Source organism: Bombina bombina, chromosome 7 (genome assembly GCF_027579735.1).
Source record: "Bombina bombina isolate aBomBom1 chromosome 7, aBomBom1.pri, whole genome shotgun sequence".
Taxonomy (NCBI): Eukaryota; Metazoa; Chordata; class Amphibia; order Anura; family Bombinatoridae; genus Bombina; species Bombina bombina.
In genome coordinates this window covers 297,118,471-297,138,710 of record NC_069505.1, presented here as the reverse complement: position 1 = coordinate 297,138,710, position 20,240 = coordinate 297,118,471, and the positions used below count along the sequence as shown (strand labels likewise).

Genomic DNA, 20,240 nt, shown 5'->3' with positions numbered 1-20,240 from the left:
CTTCCTCTTTCTCCTCAAAGCAGGAAGGGAATTTTACCCAATCTAAGTCCGTCTGGAGACCCAACCAGAATTGGAATAAAGATAAACAATCCAAGAAGCCCGCTGCTGCTACAAAGACAGCATGAAGGGGTGGCCCCCGATCCGGGATCGGATCTAGTAGGGGGCACACTTTCTTTCTTTGCCCAGGCTTGGGTAAGAGATGTTCAGGACCCCTGGGCACTAGAAATAGTGACCCACGGTTATCAGTTGGATTTCAAGGATTTTCTCCCAAGTGGGAGGTTTCATCTTTCAAGATTATCTGCAGACCAGATAAAAAGAGGCGTTCTTAAGCTGTGTAAAAGACCTTGTTATTATGGGAATAATTTGTCCAGTTCCAAAATCAGAACAAGGACAGGGGTTTTACTCAAATCTATTTGTGGTTCCCAAAAAAGAGGGAACTTTCAGACCCATTTTTTACCTCAAGTGTCTAAACAAATTTCTCAGAGTCCCATCGTTCAAGATGGAGACTATACGAACAATTTTACCAATGATCCAGGAGGGTCAATTTATGACTACCGTGGACTTGAAGGATGCTTACCTTCATATTCCTATCCACAAGGATCATCATCAGTTTCTAGGTTTGCCTTCCTGGACAAACTATCAGTTTGTGGCTCTTCCCTTCGGGTTGGCCACAGCACCCAGAATCTTCACAAAGGTTCTAGGGTCTCTCTTGGCGGTTCTCAGACCGCGAGGCATAGCAATGGTGCCTTATCTGGACGATATTCTAATTAAGGCGTCAACATAACTGGCAAAATCTCACACGGACATAGTGTTGTCTTTCCTGAGAACTCACGGTTGGAAGGTGAACATAGAGAAGAGTTCACTTGTTCCACAGAAAAGGGTTCCTTTCTTGGGAACTCTGATAGACTCGGTAGCCATGAAAATATTTCTGACAGAGGTCAGAAAATCAAAGATTCTAAATACTTGCCGAGCACTTCAGTCCATTCCTTGGCCATCAGTGGCTCACTGCATGGAGGTAATTGGATTAATGGTAGCGGCAATGGACACCGTTCCGTTTGCTCGCTTTCATCTCAGACCACTGCAACTGTGCATGCTCGGACAGTGGAATGGGGATTATGCGGATTTATCTCCTCAGATAAATCTGGATCAAGAGACCAGAAACTCTTCTTTGGTGGTTGTCGCCGGATCATCTGTCCCAGGGGACTTGTTTCCGCAGACCCTCGTGGGTGATGGTGACAACGGATGCCAGTCTTCTGGGCTGGGGTGCAGTTTGGAACTCCCTGAAGGCTCTCAGGGTGTTTGGACTCAGGTGGAGTCTATACTTCCAATCAATATTCTGGAACTGAGAGCAATATTCAGTTCGCTTCAGGCGTGGCCTCAGTTGGCTTTGGCCAAATTCATCAGATTCCAGTCGGACAACATCACGACTGTGGCATATATCAATCATCGGGGGGGAACAAGGAGTTCCTTAGCGATGATAGAAGTATCCTAGATAATCCGTTGGGCAGAGGCCCACTCTTGTCATCTGTCAGCGATCTACATCCCAGGAGTAGAGAACTGGGAAGCGGATTTTCTAAGTCGACAGACCTTTCATCCGGGGGAGTGGGAACTTCTCTCGGAGGTATTTGCCTCATTGATTCTCAGATGGGGCAGACCGGAATTGGATCTGATGGCATCTCGACAGAATGCCAAGCTTCCAAGATACGGATCCCGGTCAAGGCCTCAGGCCGAACTGATAGATACCTTGGCAGTGCCTTGGTTGTTCAGCCTAGCTTATGTGTTTACACCGTTTGCTCTCCTCCCACGCGTGATTGCTTGAAGCAAACAGGAGAGAGATTCAGTGATCCTGATAGCGCCTGCGTGGCCCCGCAGGACTTGGTATGCGGATCTAGTGGACATGTCCTCTCTGCCACCGTGGAAACTTCCATTGAGACAGGACCTTCTCATTCAAGGTCCTTTCCAACATCCAAATCTAATTTCTCTGCAGCTGACTACGTGGAGATTGAACGCTTGATTTTATCGAAGCAAGGATTCTCTGATTCGGTCATCAATACTTTCAAACAGGCTAGAAAGCCTGTCACTAGAAAAATCTATCATAAGATATGGCGTAAATATCTTTATTGGTGTGAATCCAAGGGTTACTCATGGAGTAAAGTTAGGATTCTGTCTTTTCTCCAAGAAGGATTGGAGAAAGGGTTATCAGCGAGTTCCTTAAAGGGACAAATTTCAGCTTTGTCAATTCTGTTTCACGAACAGTTGGCAGATGTGCCAGATGTTCAGTCTTTTTGTCAGGCTCTATCTAGAATTAAGCCTGTATTTAGACCCATTACTCCTTCTTGGAGTTTGAATATAGTTCTTCGAGTTCTTCAAGGGGTTCCGTTTGAACCCATGCATTCCATGGATATCACATTGTTATCTTGGAAAGTTCTGTTTTTAGTTGCTATTTCTTCTGCTCGAAGAGTTTCTGAGCTTTCAGCGCTACAGTGTGATTCTCCTTATCTCATTTTTCATTCTGATAAGGTGGTTTTACGTACCAAACCTGGATTCCTTCCTAAGGTTGTTCCAAATAAGAATATTAATCAAGAAATTGTAGTTCCTTCCTTATGTCCTAATCCTTCTTCCAAGAAGGAGCGTCTGTTACATAACTTGGACGTAGTCCGTGCCTTAAAGTTTTACTTACAGGCAACTAAGGATTTCCGTCAATCATCTTCATTATTCATTGTTTATTCTGGAAAGCGTAGGGGTTAGAAAGCTACGGCTAGTTCTTTCTTTTTGGCTGAGAAGTATCATCCGCCTGGCATATGAGACTGCTGGACAGCAGCCTCCTGAAAGAATTACAGCTCATTCTACTAGGGCTGTGGCTTCCAAATGGGCCTTTAAAAACTATGCTTCTGTTGAACAGATTTGTAAGGCTGTGACTTGGTCGTCCCTTCATACTTTTTCCAAATTTTACAAATTTGATACTTTTGCTTCTTCTGAGGCTATTTTTGGGAGAAAGGTTCTTCAAGCAGTGGTGCCTTCCGTTTAGGTTCATGTCTTGTCCCTCCCTTTCATCCGTGTCCTATTGCTTTGGTATTGGTTTCCCAGTAAGGAAATCCGTGGACTCGTCATATCTTTGTAAAAGAAAAGTAAATTTATGCTTAACTGATAAATTTTATTTCTTTTACGATATGACGAGTCCACGGCCCACCCTGTTCTTTTTAAGACAGATTTATTTTATTTTTTGTAAACTTCAGTCACCTCTGCACCTTTTTAGCCTTTACTTTTCTCTTCCTATACCTTCGGCCGAATGACTGAGGGTGGAGGGGAAGGGAGGGGCTATATATACAGCTCTGCTGTGGTGCTCTTTGCCACTTCCTGTTAGCAGGAGGTTAATATCCCACAAGTAAGGATGAAATCCGTGGACTCGTCCTATCGTAAAAGAAATTAATTTATCAGGTAAGCATAAATTTACTTTTTTCTCTTTCTGTCAATGCTTATATTTTACTGATTAGGTATGTATTAGTGAATGCTGCAAGGGGAAGCCAAGTAAAAATGAGTCATACCATACTTCCCATATCATGGTTAAGTTGCACTTGCTAAGCATCTTGCCATTTTCTTTGCTGCTTCAATTAAGAATGGTATGAGGCAGAAAGAGGTGTTGTCTTTACACCCATCCAAACAATGGGGATTCTTTGACTTTTAAGGCTGTGACACACTGCAAGCGGAGCGACACGAGGCGAAGCAGCTGCTTTGCTACGCGTCGCATCGCTTCTGAAGATCAAATATTTCATCTCTGAGCGCTCAGCTACACCACCTGACGCAGCAGAGTGCTCAGAGATGAAAAGGCAGGACACACTGAGCGCACACAGCTGCATGTACACGCTGCGCGTCGCTCCGCTTGCAGTGTGTCACAGCCTTTAGTCTTCCAGGCTTTTTTTTTTTTTGTGGTGAGCGCTTCTTATCTTATGGTAAGTGACTTTATTTTCCTTGCTTTTGCCTTTCATGTCATGAAGGTTTTGCTGATAATTTGTGTACTAGGAGTCTAAAAGATAGTAGTGAAAGGAACACTTCATCTAAAATTAGTGCTTTTAAAAAGTTGTGCAGAGCGTTTAATTTTACAGTCAAGGCTTCAATACTCAAAGTTGTGTATATTACTTATAGGCAAAGGAAGAAAGCAAAGTGGACACAGTTGTACCCACGGTTGAAAACTCTGAGAAGAGAAAAAAACGCAAAGATCAACCATTAGAACAAGCTGTGGTCGTTCCTGAGGTTCCTTCCAGTGTAGAAGACATCAAGCCAACAGAGGAGACAACACAAGCTCCTGCAGCCGAAGAGCCCGATGTTGGCAGCTCTGTAGTATCAGAGCCTACTGCAAGTCCAAGCCTGGGTGTGAACACAAGGAGGTCATCAGTAGCACTGGTGAGGAAATGCAGGGTTTTGAAGCAAAATGTTACAGTTCAGAGTCGATACGTGGTTTTTTTGGGGGGGGGGGGGGATTGGTTGAAAAGCAAAAGTAACTAAGTTATTCGGGTGTAAGATGTTTACTATTTATGGCCTAGAAATGCAAATCATGAGATAAATTATTTTTTTTTGTAATAGTAGAGCGTCTTCTCAGACTCAAACTCTGAACGTACTGAACTCTATTGAACGCGTTTTTGCAGGTTAAAGTGCTCACTCATATTTTCTATAATCAGTAAATGTTAGAATGTAGACTTTTGCTTACTGGTCCTCAGCCTACAGAACCACTAAGGATTTTATATTTCCTGACTAAATGTGTTTTAACCAGTAACTAAAGCTGATTCATTAGTCTAAATTCAAGCCAAGTTTTGAAAACTGAATGGTTTGAGCTTCCCAGTCCAATAGAAATCTTTCAGTTTTATACAGTAACCCATTGTGCACAACCAGAATTTATTCGCACTCTTTAATGTAGATTAGGAGTAGAGAAGCTGCACTGCATTTTGTTTATTCTCCTAGAACCTGTTGGAACTAAAGTAATTTGTATTAATATTAACTTTTTGGCTGTCATTCTATGACGACGTTTAGCATTTGTGGCATGTGTTCAGTATCTCCATTAAGACACACTTTAAGACCTTGTGCACCCATTCTCTATGCAGTGTCTTCGAGGAACCTTTGCCACTATTCATGGATGACAATGCTAAACGTCACCCCAATGGTATGAAGTTTTCTTAGTCCAAGATTTTCTGTATTGTAATATTGCAACCAATAATGTAGTGGGAAACTTACACAACTTTTTCTCTTTTTTCCCTTTATTTTTGTTCCCTTTGACTTGGGGGGAAAAAAAAAGAAAAATACTTTGAAGTAGGGGACAAATACGTAATGATCAGTTTCATCAGTGACATTGAAAAGTTTGAGATGGTTAATAGTTCAAGTTCTCCAAACATGACGCTACAGTGGAATCTTGCTGCACATATGTATGGCAAAAGATAAGAAGGGGTTTTGTTAATGGCATTTTGGGTTAATGGTGTTTACATGTTTGTTCTGTGCACTTGTCTGTGTAGGAAGCTGCTCCTGAGAAACCAGCTCCCAAGCCGATTACACCAAAATCCTCCAGACCACGACCCAAAAGTCGCATGTCCAGATACCGGAGTGCTTCAGCCCAGAGATTACGGAGGCAACGGCAAGCAATTGCACAGCAGGCAGATTCTGTGCAAGCTGGTTCAGAAGAAGGGGTGGCAAGCTCTACAGCAGTGACTGCAGAACCTGGAACTGCTGAAGGACTAGCTGCGTGCAGCATCCCACTGGGGACAGATTCACCTGCAGTTCCTCAGGCAGTAGCTCCACCAACTCGAGCCAACCATAAATACCACAAAACTAAAAAGGTGGGTGTGTAATCCTTATTTGGCTGCTTTTGTGACCTGATTAAATAGAATTTGTATAATTTTATATCATTTGTACATATAAGCAGCACTGTTTGTAGTTAATAACCATATTCTTGCATCATAGATACAGTATAAGAAATAGATTGTCACATCTTACAGATGTTCCAAGTGTTTATTTTTTTTAGTGAATGAGCCCTGTTTGCCTAGGTACTTTGTACATTGCTACAAATGGCGCCCAGAATGCATTGACTCACCGAATCTGAGAGTAATAGGGCAGTGCTTAAAGATAATGAACCAGATATATGTAGATTTCAATTTGGCTTCTTTTCAATGCTTACTATAACTTAACTATGTTTAAAATGTGTTATTCCCCCCCCCCCCTTTTTTTTTTTTTTATTGAAGTTGTGAGAAAGACAGAAAAAATAACATACAACTTTTGTCCAAAATAATGACATCAGAGCCAGGTATATCTTACTGTCACATATCATGCCTTAATGAAGTGTGAGAAAGGGTTTGGACTGAATAAAATGGAGCTTCAGTTTATAATATATTATATGGAAAATGTTCCCCACAACAATAGAGGGGATATTCTTTCTTATCTGAACTAATGATGTCAGTATCTGGGGAGTTGGCTTTTGTTTTGGCCACTCCTGGGCCATAGTATGTGGGGAGGGGAAGAATTCAGCGGGCAAAATCCGCTCAGATTAAGGAGGGGCGGAGCCTATTAGGGTGACACAGTAAAGGAATAAGGAGAGTTAGAGGAGGGCATATGGTATTTGGTACTGAAGGTAAATAAGATAACAAAGAAAACACATCTAAAATGTATTATGATGCAAAATTAGTAAATGTTGGATGCCATGTAAGATGACTCTCCTAGTAACGTTTTTCTTAAGGGAAAAATAATCAAACCTAAAGGTCATCATTAATACAATTCCATAGGGAAAAGTTGTCACTAAACATCTTTGGCTACTCATGCAACAGGTTCAACGTTGTATTCAGGTAAACATATTGTTAAAGTACAAAGTTATAATATACATATATAGATAACTATGTTATATTGATTAACAGCAAGCACCCTAGTTCAGTTTTATATAGATATAGTACTAAGTAGCATTCCTCATTGGTAGAAATTAATCATGGGGTATGTACCTGTCAGTTTAATATGAGAAGACCTATAAGATACTGAACCAAAAGGCGTCACCAATAATATGGTGAATTCTTAAATCACAGAAATTATGCCATTCTTATTAGGAAGCTATGTTCCAGAATAATGCTCTGGTGGATGATCATCTTCCCTGTAATGCAAGAATTAGTGTATGAGCTAGAAATAATTGGTTAGTCATAAGCATGATGTATGACTTCATGCAAGTTCCATTCTACGAGCATAGAGCTGCTGGATAGAGGTGAAGACGTGAGAACTGGATCAAGCTCATAATGCTAAATATAACTAGATGGCAAAACTATCCATATCATAGAGCAGAGATGTGGTATGCAATAATATAGTATGAAGCCCAACACATAAACCCCTTTTGAATTGCACAGTGCAGCAGGATGCCAGTACAACCCAAGTCAGGTAGAATATCAGGCATTAAGAGTGAGGGTCTATCACACTGAGTAGCAGTTGGATAGGTAAAGTAGTGGACTTTCTGAAGTTGTGAATATATACGTAAGAAATAATCATATATCACATATGAGGCTACTATGATATAGCAAGAAAGGTATTGTTTGCACTTCTAAAAAACTAAAACAGAAATAAAAAACGCAGGTAACAACTGAATAACAAACCAACATGTCTAATTAGTGCCAAGGATGGTGGAGAGCATAACATCTGTGACTTTTATCATACTCCAGATGCTGGTAGTCCAAAGGGAGCAGTTATTAGAAGGCTGAGGTCTTTTAGAGTTAAGAGTGGAGGTACCAAGAGGAGAGAGGGGTAGAGGTGTTGCGGGACGGACCCAGGGAGTGTACTGCAATGAAGGGTCTATGAAGTAGAGATCGCAACTTACTCATGTGGCTCCAGAAGATCTTCAAGTCACCAACTTCATAGGAAATGGATAAGTGTCATTAGAAATTTTGGATGCAGTCTTGTCTTCCTCAACCCCCGCTCCGACCGGCCACTTCGATACAGGAGCCGAATGAACAACGGCAAAGTCGGGGATCACGTCAGGGTACCTCTCTGAGCTAAAAAAAGATGATGGTCTGAGGATCCGTCCCAAGAGGATGCTCAGACAATGTAGGTAGGCCTCCATGGGTCTCAGCAGCCATCTTGTCCTCTTCCGGAAGGTAAGCCATAATGAGGGGTAAATTGTTAAGATCTTCCTCTGGTGTGTCAGACAAGCCCTCCCGGTCGAGAGCTAGGTGTTGGAGTAGAATGTGAAACTGAGTGTCCATGCAGAGTTCTAGTGCGTCTTTGATTTGGGAGTCCATCTTCTCGGCTGGTCGAGGAATCAAGGCTGCCCTCATAGGATAAGACTTAAATGAAAGTCCAGAATCTAGGTTCTGTTGTATCCTGATTTTCTTCTGTTATGTGTGATCAGTCCACGGGTCATCATTACTTCTGGGATATAACTCCTCCCCAACAGGAAATGCAAGAGGATTCACCCAGCAGAGCTGCATATAGCTCCTCCCCTCTACGTCAGTCCCAGTCATTCTCTTGCACCCAACGACTAGATAGGATGTGTGAGAGGACTATGGTGATTATACTTAGTTTTTATGACTTCAATCAAAAGTTTGTTATTTTACAATAGCACCGGAGCGTGTTATTACTTCTCTGGCAGAGTTTGAGGAAGAATCTACCAGAGTTTTTTACTATGATTTTAACCGGAGTAGTTAAGATCATATTGCTGTTCTCGGCCATCTGAGGGAGGTAAAAGCTTCAGATCAGGGGACAGCGGGCAGATGAATCTGCATTGAGGTATGTAGCAGTTTTTATTTTCTGAATGGAATTGATGAGAAAATCCTGCCATACCGTTATAATGTCATGTATGTATACACTTCAGTATTCTGGGGATGGTATTTCACCGGAACTACTCTGTTAAAAGTCACTAATCCTTTTAATAAGTATTTATCATGTTAAACGTTTTTGCTGGAATGTAGAATCGTTTACATTTCTGAGGTACTGAGTGAATAAATATTTGGGCATTATTTTCCACTTGGCAGTTGTTTGGTTTTAATTATGACAGTTTCGTTTCTCTTCACTGCTGTGTGTGAGGGGGAGGGGCCGTTTTTGGCGCTCTTTGCTACGCATCAAAAAATTCCAGTCAGTTACTCTTATATTTCCTGCATGATCCGGTTCATCTCTGACAGATCTCAGGGGTCTTCAAACTTCTTTAGAGGGAGGTAGATTCTCTCAGCAGAGCTGTGAGAATTTTATATTGACTGTGAATAAAAACGTTGCTCTGTAATTTTTATGTCAAATTTAATTATTGTTATTTCTTCTGTTATGTGTGATCAGTCCACGGGTCATCATTACTTCTGGGATATAACTCCTCCCCAACAGGAAATGCAAGAGGATTCACCCAGCAGAGCTGTATATAGCTCCTCCCCTCTACGTCAGTCCCAGTCATTCTCTTGCACCCAACGACTAGATAGGATGTGTGAGAGGACTATGGTGATTATACTTAGTTTTTATGACTTCAATCAAAAGTTTGTTATTTTAAAATAGCACCGGAGCGTGTTATTACTTCTCTGGCAGAGTTGGAGGAAGAATCTGTCAGAGTTTTTTACTATGATTTTAACCGGAGTAGTTAAGATCATATTGCTGTTCTCGGCCATCTGAGGGAGGTAAAGGCTTCAGATCAGGGGACAGCGGGCAGATGAATCTGCATTGAGGTATGTAGCAGTTTTTATTTTCTGAATGGAATTGATGAGAAAATCCTGCCATACCGTTAAAATGACATGTATGTATACACTTCAGTATTCTGGGGATGGTATTTCACCGGAACTACTCTGTTAAAGGTCACTAATCCCTTTTAATAACTATTTATCATGTTAAACGTTTTTGCTGGAATGTAGAATCGTTTACATTGCTGAGGTACTGTGTGAATAAATATTTGGGCATTATTTTCCACTTGGCAGTTTTTTTGCTTTAATTGTGACAGTTTCGTTTCTCTTCACTGCTGTGTGGGAGAGGGAGGGGCCGTTTTTGGCGCTCTTTGCTACGCATCAAAAAATACCAGTCAGTTACTTTTATATTTCCTGCATGATCCGGTTCATCTCTGATAGATCTCAGGGGTCTTCAAACTTCTTTGAAGGGAGGTAAATTCTCTCAGCAGAGCTGTGAGAATTCTTATAGTGACTGTGAATAAAAGCGTTGCTTTGTATTTTTTATGTCAAATTTAATTATTGTTATTTTACTAATGGGAACAAACCTTTGCTAAAAGTTTTGTTGTTTTAAAGTTTGATGCTATAACTGTTTTTCAGTTCATTATTTCAACTGTCATTTAATCGTTAGTACCTCCTTGAGGCACAGTACGTTTTTGGCTAAAAAAGATTATAACCAAGTTGTAAGTTTTTTGCTAGTGTGTTAAACATGTCTGACTCAGAGGAAGATATCTGTGTCATTTGTTCCAATGCCAAGGTGGAGCCCAATAGAAATTTATGTACTAACTGTATTGATGCTACTTTAAATAAAAGTCAATCTGTACAATGTGAACAAATTTCACCAAACAGCGAGGGGAGAGTTATGCCGACTAACTCGCCTCACGCGGCAGTACCTGCATCTCCCGCCCGGGAGGTGCGTGATATTTTGGCGCCTAGTACATCTGGGCGGCCATTACAGATAACATTACAAGATATGGCTACTGTTATGACTGAAGTTTTGTCTAAATTACCAGAACTAAGAGGCAAGCGTGATCACTCTGGGGTGAGAACAGAGTGCGCTGACAATGCTAGGGCCATGTCTGATACTGCGTCACAGCTCGCAGAGCATGAGGACGGAGAGCTTCATTCTGTGGGTGACGGTTCTGATCCAAACAGATTGGACTCAGATATTTCAAATTTTAAATTTAAATTGGAGAACCTCCGTGTATTACTAGGGGAGGTCTTAGCAGCTCTCAACGATTGTAACACCGTTGCAATACCAGAGAAACTGTGTAGGTTGGATAAATACTTTGCGGTACCGGCGAGTACTGACGTTTTTCCTATACCTAAGAGACTAACTGAAATTGTTACTAAGGAGTGGGATAGACCCGGTGTGCCGTTCTCACCCCCTCCAATATTTAGAAAGATGTTTCCAATAGACGCCACCACTCGGGACTTATGGCAAACGGTCCCCAAGGTGGAGGGAGCAGTTTCTACTTTAGCTAAGCGTACCACTATCCCGGTGGAGGATAGCTGTGCTTTCTCAGATCCAATGGATAAAAAATTAGAGGGTTACCTTAAGAAAATGTTTGTTCAACAAGGTTTTATATTACAACCCCTTGCATGTATCGCGCCGATTACGGCTGCGGCAGCATTTTGGATTGAGTCGCTTGAAGAGAACCTTAGTTCATCTACGCTAGACGACATTACGGACAGGCTTAGAGTCCTTAAACTAGCTAATTCCTTCATTTCGGAGGCCGTAGTACATTTAACCAAACTTACGGCTAAGAACTCAGGATTCGCCATACAGGCACGTAGGGCGCTGTGGCTAAAATCCTGGTCAGCTGATGTTACTTCTAAGTCCAAATTACTTAATATACCTTTCAAGGGGCAGTCTTTATTTGGGCCCGGTTTGAAAGAGATTATCGCTGACATTACAGGAGGTAAGGGCCACGCCCTACCTCAAGACAAAGCCAAAGCTAAGGCTAGACAGTCTAATTTTCGTCCCTTTCGGAACTTCAAAACAGGAGCAGCATCAACCTCCACTGCACCAAAACAGGAAGGAGCTGTTGCTCGTTACAGGCAAGGCTGGAAGCCTAACCAGTCCTGGAACAAGAGCAAGCAGGCCAGGAAACCTGCTGCTGCCCCAAAGACAGCATGAACCGAGAGCCCCCGATCCGGGACCGGATCTAGTGGGGGGCAGACTCTCTCTCTTCGCCCAGGCCTGGGCAAGAGATGTTCAGGATCCCTGGGCACTAGAGATCATATCTCAGGGATACCTTCTAGACTTCAAATTATCTCCCCCAAGAGGGAGATTTCATCTGTCAAGGTTGTCAACAAACCAGATAAAGAAAGAAGCGTTTCTACGCTGCGTACAAGATCTGTTAATAATGGGAGTGATCCATCCGGTTCCGCGGTCGGAACAAGGACAAGGGTTCTACTCAAACCTGTTTGTGGTTCCCAAAAAAGAGGGAACTTTCAGGCCAATCTTAGATTTAAAGATTCTAAACAAATTCCTAAGAGTTCCATCGTTCAAAATGGAAACTATTCGGACAATCTTACCCATGATCCAAGAGGGTCAGTACATGACCACAGTGGATTTAAAGGATGCTTACCTTCACATACCGATCCACAAAGATCATCACCGGTATCTAAGGTTTGCCTTCTTAGACAGGCACTACCAGTTTGTAGCTCTTCCATTCGGATTGGCTACGGCTCCAAGAATCTTCACAAAGGTTCTGGGTGCCCTTCTGGCGGTACTAAGACCGCGAGGGATTTCGGTAGCTCCATACCTAGACGACATTCTAATACAAGCCTCAAGCTTTCAAACTGCCAAGTCTCATACAGAGTTAGTTCTGGCATTTCTAAGGTCGCATGGATGGAAAGTGAACGAAAAGAAGAGTTCTCTTTTTCCTCTCACAAGAGTTCCATTCTTGGGGACTCTTATAGATTCTGTAGAAATGAAGATTTACCTGACAGAGGACAGGTTAACAAAGCTTCAAAATGCATGCCGTGTCCTTCATTCCATTCAACACCCGTCAGTAGCTCAATGCATGGAGGTGATCGGCTTAATGGTAGCGGCAATGGACATAGTACCTTTTGCACGCCTACACCTCAGACCTCTGCAATTATGCATGCTAAGTCAGTGGAATGGGGATTACTCAGATTTGTCCCCTACTCTGAATCTGAATCAAGAGACCAGAAATTCTCTTCTATGGTGGCTTCATCGGCCACACCTGTCCAGGGGGATGCCATTCAGCAGGCCAGACTGGACAATTGTAACAACAGACGCCAGCCTACTAGGTTGGGGCGCTGTCTGGAATTCTCTGAAGGCTCAGGGACTGTGGAATCAGGAGGAGAGTCTCCTTCCAATAAACATTCTGGAATTGAGGGCAGTTCTCAATGCCCTTCTAGCTTGGCCCCAATTAACAACTCGGGGGTTCATCAGGTTTCAGTCGGACAACATCACGACTGTAGCTTACATCAACCATCAGGGAGGGACAAGAAGCTCCCTAGCAATGGTGGAAGTATCAAAGATAATTCGCTGGGCAGAGTCTCACTCTTGCCACCTGTCAGCAATCCACATCCCGGGAGTGGAGAACTGGGAGGCGGATTTCTTGAGTCGCCAGACTTTTCATCCGGGGGAGTGGGAACTTCATCCGGAGGTTTTTGCCCAAATACTTCGACGTTGGGGCAAACCAGAGATAGACCTCATGGCGTCTCGCCAGAACGCCAAACTTCCTCGCTACGGGTCCAGATCCAGGGATCCGGGAGCGGTTCTGATAGATGCTTTGACAGCACCTTGGAACTTCGGGATGGCTTATGTGTTTCCACCCTTTCCGCTGCTTCCTCGATTGATTGCCAAAATCAAGCAGGAGAGAGCATCAGTGATTCTAATAGCGCCTGCATGGCCACGCAGGACTTGGTATGCAGATCTAGTGGACATGTCGTCCTGTCCGCCTTGGTCTCTACCTCTAAGACAGGACCTTCTGATACAGGGTCCATTCAAACATCAAAATCTAACTTCTCTGAAGCTGACTGCTTGGAAATTGAACGTTTGATTTTATCAAAACGTGGTTTTTCTGAGTCGGTTATTGATACCCTGATACAGGCTAGGAAGCCTGTTACCAGAAAGATTTACCATAAAATATGGCGTAAATACCTATACTGGTGCGAATCCAAACATTACTCCTGGAGTAAGGTTAGGATCTCTAGGATATTGTCTTTTCTACAAGAAGGGTTAGAAAAGGGTTTATCAGCTAGTTCATTAAAGGGACAGATTTCAGCTCTGTCCATCTTGTTACACAGGCGTCTGTCAGAAAATCCAGACGTCCAGGCTTTTTGTCAGGCTTTGGCTAGGATCAAGCCTGTGTTTAAAGCTGTTGCTCCGCCATGGAGTTTAAACTTAGTTCTTAACGTTTTACAGGGTGTTCCATTTGAACCCCTTCATTCCATTGATATAAAATTGTTATCTTGGAAAGTTCTGTTTTTAATGGCTATTTCCTCGGCTCGAAGAGTCTCTGAGTTATCAGCCTTACATTGTGATTCTCCTTATCTGATTTTTCACTCAGACAAGGTAGTTCTGCGTACTAAACCTGGGTTCTTACCTAAGGTAGTCACTAACAGGAATATCAATCAAGAGATTGTTGTTCCATCCTTGTGTCCAAATCCTTCTTCAAAGAAGGAACGTCTTCTACACAATCTGGATGTAGTTCGTGCCCTCAAGTTCTACTTGCAGGCAACTAAAGATTTTCGCCAAACTTCTTCCCTGTTTGTCGTTTATTCTGGACAGAGGAGAGGTCAAAAAGCTTCTGCTACCTCTCTCTCCTTTTGGCTTCGTAGCATAATACGTTTAGCCTATGAGACTGCTGGACAGCAGCCTCCTGAAAGAATTACAGCTCACTCCACTAGAGCTGTGGCTTCCACTTGGGCCTTTAAGAATGAGGCCTCTGTTGAACAGATTTGCAAGGCTGCAACTTGGTCTTCGCTTCATACTTTTTCCAAATTTTACAAATTTGACACTTTTGCTTCTTCGGAGGCTATTTTTGGGAGAAAGGTTCTTCAGGCAGTGGTTCCTTCTGTATAATGAGCCTGCCTATCCCTCCCGTCATCCGTGTACTTTTGCTTTGGTATTGGTATCCCAGAAGTAATGATGACCCGTGGACTGATCACACATAACAGAAGAAAACATAATTTATGCTTACCTGATAAATTCCTTTCTTCTGTTGTGTGATCAGTCCACGGCCCGCCCTGTTTTAAGGCAGGTAAATATCTTTTAAATTATACTCCAGTCACCACTTCACCCTTGGTTACTCCTTTCTCGTTGATTCTTGGTCGAATGACTGGGACTGACGTAGAGGGGAGGAGCTATATACAGCTCTGCTGGGTGAATCCTCTTGCATTTCCTGTTGGGGAGGAGTTATATCCCAGAAGTAATGATGACCCGTGGACTGATCACACAACAGAAGAAAGGAATTTATCAGGTAAGCATAAATTATGTTTTTTCTAATGGGAACAAACCTTTGCTAAAAGTTGTGTTGTTTTAAAGTTTGATGCTATAACTGTTTTTCAGTTCATTATTTCAACTGTCATTTAATCATTTAATCGTTTAGTACCTCTTTGAGGCACAGTACGTTTTTGCTAAAAAAGATTATAACCAAGTTGCAAGTTTATTGCTAGTGTGTTAAACATGTCTGACTCAGAGGAAGATATCTGTGTCATTTGTTCCAATGCCAAGGTGGAGCCCAATAGAAATTTATGTACTAACTGTATTGATGCTACTTTAAATAAAAGTCAATCTGTACAATTTGAACAAATTTCACCAAACAGCGAGGGGAGAGTTATGCCGACTAACTCGCCTCACGCGGCAGTACCTGCATCTCCCGCCCGGGAGGTGCGTGATATTATGGCGCCTAGTACATCTGGGCGGCCATTACAGATAACATTACAAGATATGGCTACTGTTATGACTGAAGTTTTGTCTAAATTACCAGAACTAAGAGGCAAGCGTGATCACTCTGGGGTGAGAACAGAGTGCGCTGACAATACTAGGGCCATGTCTGATACTGCGTCACAGCTTGCAGAGCATGAGGACGGAGAGCTTCATTCTGTAGGTGACGGTTCTGATCCAAACAGATTGGATTCAGATATTTCAAATTTTAAATTTAAATTGGAGAACCTCCGTGTATTACTAGGGGAGGTCTTAGCAGCTCTCAATGATTGTAACACCGTTGCAATACCAGAGAAACTGTGTAGGTTGGATAAATACTTTGCGGTACCGGCGAGTACTGACGTTTTTCCTATACCTAAGAGACTAACTGAAATTGTTACTAAGGAGTGGGATAGACCCGGTGTGCCGTTTTCACCCCCTCCAATATTTAGAAAGATGTTTCCAATAGACACCACCACTCGGGACTTATGGCAAACGGTCCCTAAGGTGGAGGGAGCAGTTTCTACTTTAGCTAAGCGTACCACTATCCCGGTGGAGGATAGCTGTGCTTTTTCAGATCCAATGGATAAAAAATTAGAGGGTTACCTTAAGAAAATGTTTGTTCAACAAGGTTTTATATTGCAACCCCTTGCATGTATCGCGCCGATTACGGCTGCGGCAGCATTTTGGATTGAGTCTCTGGAAGAGAACCTTAGTTCATCTACGCTAGACGACATTACGGACAGGCTTAGAGCCCTTAAACTAGCTAATTCATTCATTTCGGAGGCCGTAGTACATTTAACCAAACTTACGGCTAAGAACTCAGGATTCGCCATACAGGCACGTAGGGCGCTGTGGCTAAAATCCTGGTCAGCTGATGTTACTTCTAAGTCCAAATTACTTAATATACCTTTCAAGGGGCAGTCTTTATTTGGGCCCGGTTTGAAAGAAATTATCGCTGACATTACAGGAGGTAAGGGCCACGCCCTACCTCAAGCCAAAGCTAAGGCTAGACAGTCTAATTTTCGTCCCTTTCGGAATTTCAAAACAGGAGCAGCATCAACCTCCACTGCACCAAAACAGGAGGGAGCTGTTGCTCGTTACAGGCAAGGCTGGAAGCCTAACCAGTCCTGGAACAAGAGCAAGCAGGCCAGGAAACCTGCTGCTGCCCCAAAGACAGCATGAACCGAGAGCCCCCGATCCGGGACCGGATCTAGTGGGGGGCAGACTTCTCTCTTCGCCCAGGCCTGGGCAAGAGATGTTCAGGATCCCTGGGCGCTAGAGATCATATCTCAGGGATACCTTCTAGACTTCAAATTATCTCCCCCAAGAGGGAGATTTCATCTGTCAAGGTTGTCAACAAACCAGATAAAGAAAGAAGCGTTTCTACGCTGTGTACAAGATCTGTTATTAATGGGAGTGATCCATCCGGTTCCGCGGTCGGAACAAGGACAAGGGTTCTACTCAAACCTGTTTGTGGTTCCCAAAAAAGAGGGAACTTTCAGGCCAATCTTAGATTTAAAGATTCTAAACAAATTCCTAAGGGTTCCATCGTTCAAAATGGAAACTATTCGGACAATCTTACCCATGATCCAAAAGGGTCAGTACATGACCACAGTGGATTTAAAAGATGCTTACCTTCACATACCGATTCACAAAGATCATCACCGGTATCTAAGGTTTGCCTTCTTAGACAGGCACTACCAGTTTGTAGCTCTTCCATTCGGATTGGCTACGGCTCCAAGAATCTTCACAAAGGTTCTGGGTGCCCTTCTGGCGGTACTAAGACCGCGAGGGATTTCGGTAGCTCCGTACCTAGACGACATTCTAATACAAGCTTCAAGCTTTCAAACTGCCAAGTCTCATACAGAGTTAGTTCTGGCATTTCTAAGGTCGCATGGATGGAAAGTGAACGAAAAGAAGAGTTCTCTTTTTCCTCTCACAAGAGTTCCATTCTTGGGGACTCTTATAGATTCTGTAGAAATGAAGATTTACCTGACAGAAGACAGGTTAACAAAGCTTCAAAATGCATGCCGTGTCCTTCATTCCATTCAACACCCGTCAGTAGCTCAATGCATGGAGGTGATCGGCTTAATGGTAGCGGCAATGGACATAGTACCTTTTGCACGCCTACACCTCAGACCGCTGCAATTGTGCATGCTAAGTCAGTGGAATGGGGATTACTCAGATTTGTCCCCTACTCTGAATCTGAATCAAGAGACCAGAAATTCTCTTCTATGGTGGCTTTATCGGCCACACCTGTCCAGGGGGATGCCATTCAGCAGGCCAGACTGGACAATTGTAACAACAGACGCCAGCCTACTAGGTTGGGGCGCTGTCTGGAATTCTCTGAAGGCTCAGGGACTATGGAATCAGGAGGAGAGTCTCCTTCCAATAAACATCCTGGAATTGAGAGCAGTTCTCAATGCCCTTCTGGCTTGGCCCCAATTAACAACTCGGGGGTTCATCAGGTTTCAGTCGGACAACATCACGACTGTAGCTTACATCAACCATCAGGGAGGGACAAGAAGCTCCCTAGCAATGATGGAAGTATCAAAGATAATTCGCTGGGCAGAGTCTCACTCTTGCCACCTGTCAGCAATCCACATCCCGGGAGTGGAGAACTGGGAGGCGGATTTCTTGAGTCGCCAGACTTTTCATCCGGGGGAGTGGGAACTTCATCCGGAGGTCTTTGCCCAAATACTTCGACGTTGGGGCAAACCAGAGATAGATCTCATGGCGTCTCGCCAGAACGCCAAACTTCCTCTCTACGGGTCCAGATCCAGGGATCCGGGAGCGGTTCTGATAGATGCTTTGACAGCACCTTGGAACTTCGGGATGGCTTATGTGTTTCCACCCTTCCCGCTGCTTCCTCGATTGATTGCCAAAATCAAACAGGAGAGAGCATCAGTGATTCTAATAGCGCCTGCATGGCCACGCAGGACTTGGTATGCAGATCTAGTGGACATGTCATCCTGTCCGCCTTGGTCTCTACCTCTAAGACAGGACCTTCTGATACAGGGTCCATTCAAACATCAAAATCTAACTTCTCTGAAGCTGACTGCTTGGAAATTGAACGCTTGATTTTATCAAAACGTGGTTTTTCTGAGTCGGTTATTGATACCCTGATACAGGCTAGGAAGCCTGTTACCAGAAGGATTTACCATAAAATATGGCGTAAATACCTATACTGGTGCGAATCCAAAGGTTACTCCTGGAGTAAGGTTAGGATCGCTAGGATATTGTCCTTTCTACAAGAAGGTTTAGAAAAGGGTCTATCAGCTAGTTCATTAAAGGGACAGATTTCAGCTCTGTCCATCTTGTTACACAGGCGTCTGTCAGAAAATCCAGACGTCCAGGCCTTTTGTCAGGCTTTAGCTAGGATCAAGCCTGTGTTTAAAGCTGTTGCTCCGCCATGGAGTTTAAACTTAGTTCTTAACGTTTTACAGGGTGTTCCGTTTGAACCCCTTCATTCCATTGATATAAAATTGTTATCTTGGAAAGTTCTGTTTTTAATGGCTATTTCCTCGGCTCGAAGAGTCTCTGAGTTATCAGCCTTACATTGTGATTCTCCTTATCTGATTTTTCACTCAGACAAGGTAGTTCTGCGTACTAAACCTGGGTTCTTACCTAAGGTAGTCACTAACAGGAATATCAATCAAGAGATTGTTGTTCCATCCTTGTGTCCAAATCCTTCTTCAAAGAAGGAACGTCTTCTACACAATCTGGATGTAGTTCGTGCCCTCAAGTTCTACTTGCAGGCAACTAAAGATTTTCGCCAAACTTCTTCCCTGTTTGTCGTTTATTCTGGACAGAGGAGAGGTCAAAAAGCTTCTGCTACCTCTCTCTCTTTTTGGCTTCGTAGCATAATACGTTTAGCCTATGAGACTGCTGGACAGCAGCCTCCTGAAAGAATTACAGCTCACTCCACTAGAGCTGTGGCTTCCACTTGGGCCTTTAAGAATGAGGCCTCTGTTGAACAGATTTGCAAGGCTGCAACTTGGTCTTCGCTTCATACTTTTTCCAAATTTTACAAATTTGACACTTTTGCTTCTTCGGAGGCTATTTTTGGGAGAAAGGTTCTTCAGGCAGTGGTTCCTTCTGTATAATGAGCCTGCCTATCCCTCCCGTCGTCCGTGTACTTTTGCTTTGGTATTGGTATCCCAGAAGTAATGATGACCCGTGGACTGATCACACATAACAGAAGAAAACATAATTTATGCTTACCTGATAAATTCCTTTCTTCTGTTGTGTGATCAGTCCACGGCCCGCCCTGTTTTAAGGCAGGTAAATATCTTTTGAATTATACTCCAGTCACCACTTCACCCTTGGTTACTCCTTTCTCGTTGATTCTTGGTCGAATGACTGGGACTGACGTAGAGGGGAGGAGCTATATGCAGCTCTGCTGGGTGAATCCTCTTGCATTTCCTGTTGGGGAGGAGTTATATCCCAGAAGTAATGATGACCCGTGGACTGATCACACAACAGAAGAAAGGAATTTATCAGGTAAGCATAAATTATGTTTTTGAAGGCTCCGATGATGGTGGCAGAGGTAGCTGGCCCTTCACACTCGGGAGGATTGCTATGTCCGTGACGTCACTACTTCAATGACTGCGTTCGCGCCTCTCCGCAAGCTACTCCCAGGTGCCACAACAGAAAAAGAAACCCCTGGATCAGGAGATATTTGA

General features: G+C 43.3%; 1 protein-coding gene across 5 annotated transcripts in view; it reads left to right on the top strand.

Moving 5' to 3' along the window:
* SETD5 (SET domain containing 5) overlaps positions 1 to 20,240 on the top strand; it is a 408,248-nt gene that overhangs the window by 262,039 nt on the left and 125,969 nt on the right. For all 5 annotated transcript variants that reach the window (XM_053720870.1, XM_053720868.1, XM_053720869.1 and 2 more), the window contains 2 exons: positions 4,144 to 4,401; positions 5,502 to 5,822. In XM_053720870.1, coding sequence (XP_053576845.1) covers positions 4,144 to 4,401; positions 5,502 to 5,822 — 579 coding nt within the window. The remainder of the gene's footprint in view (positions 1 to 4,143; positions 4,402 to 5,501; positions 5,823 to 20,240) is intronic.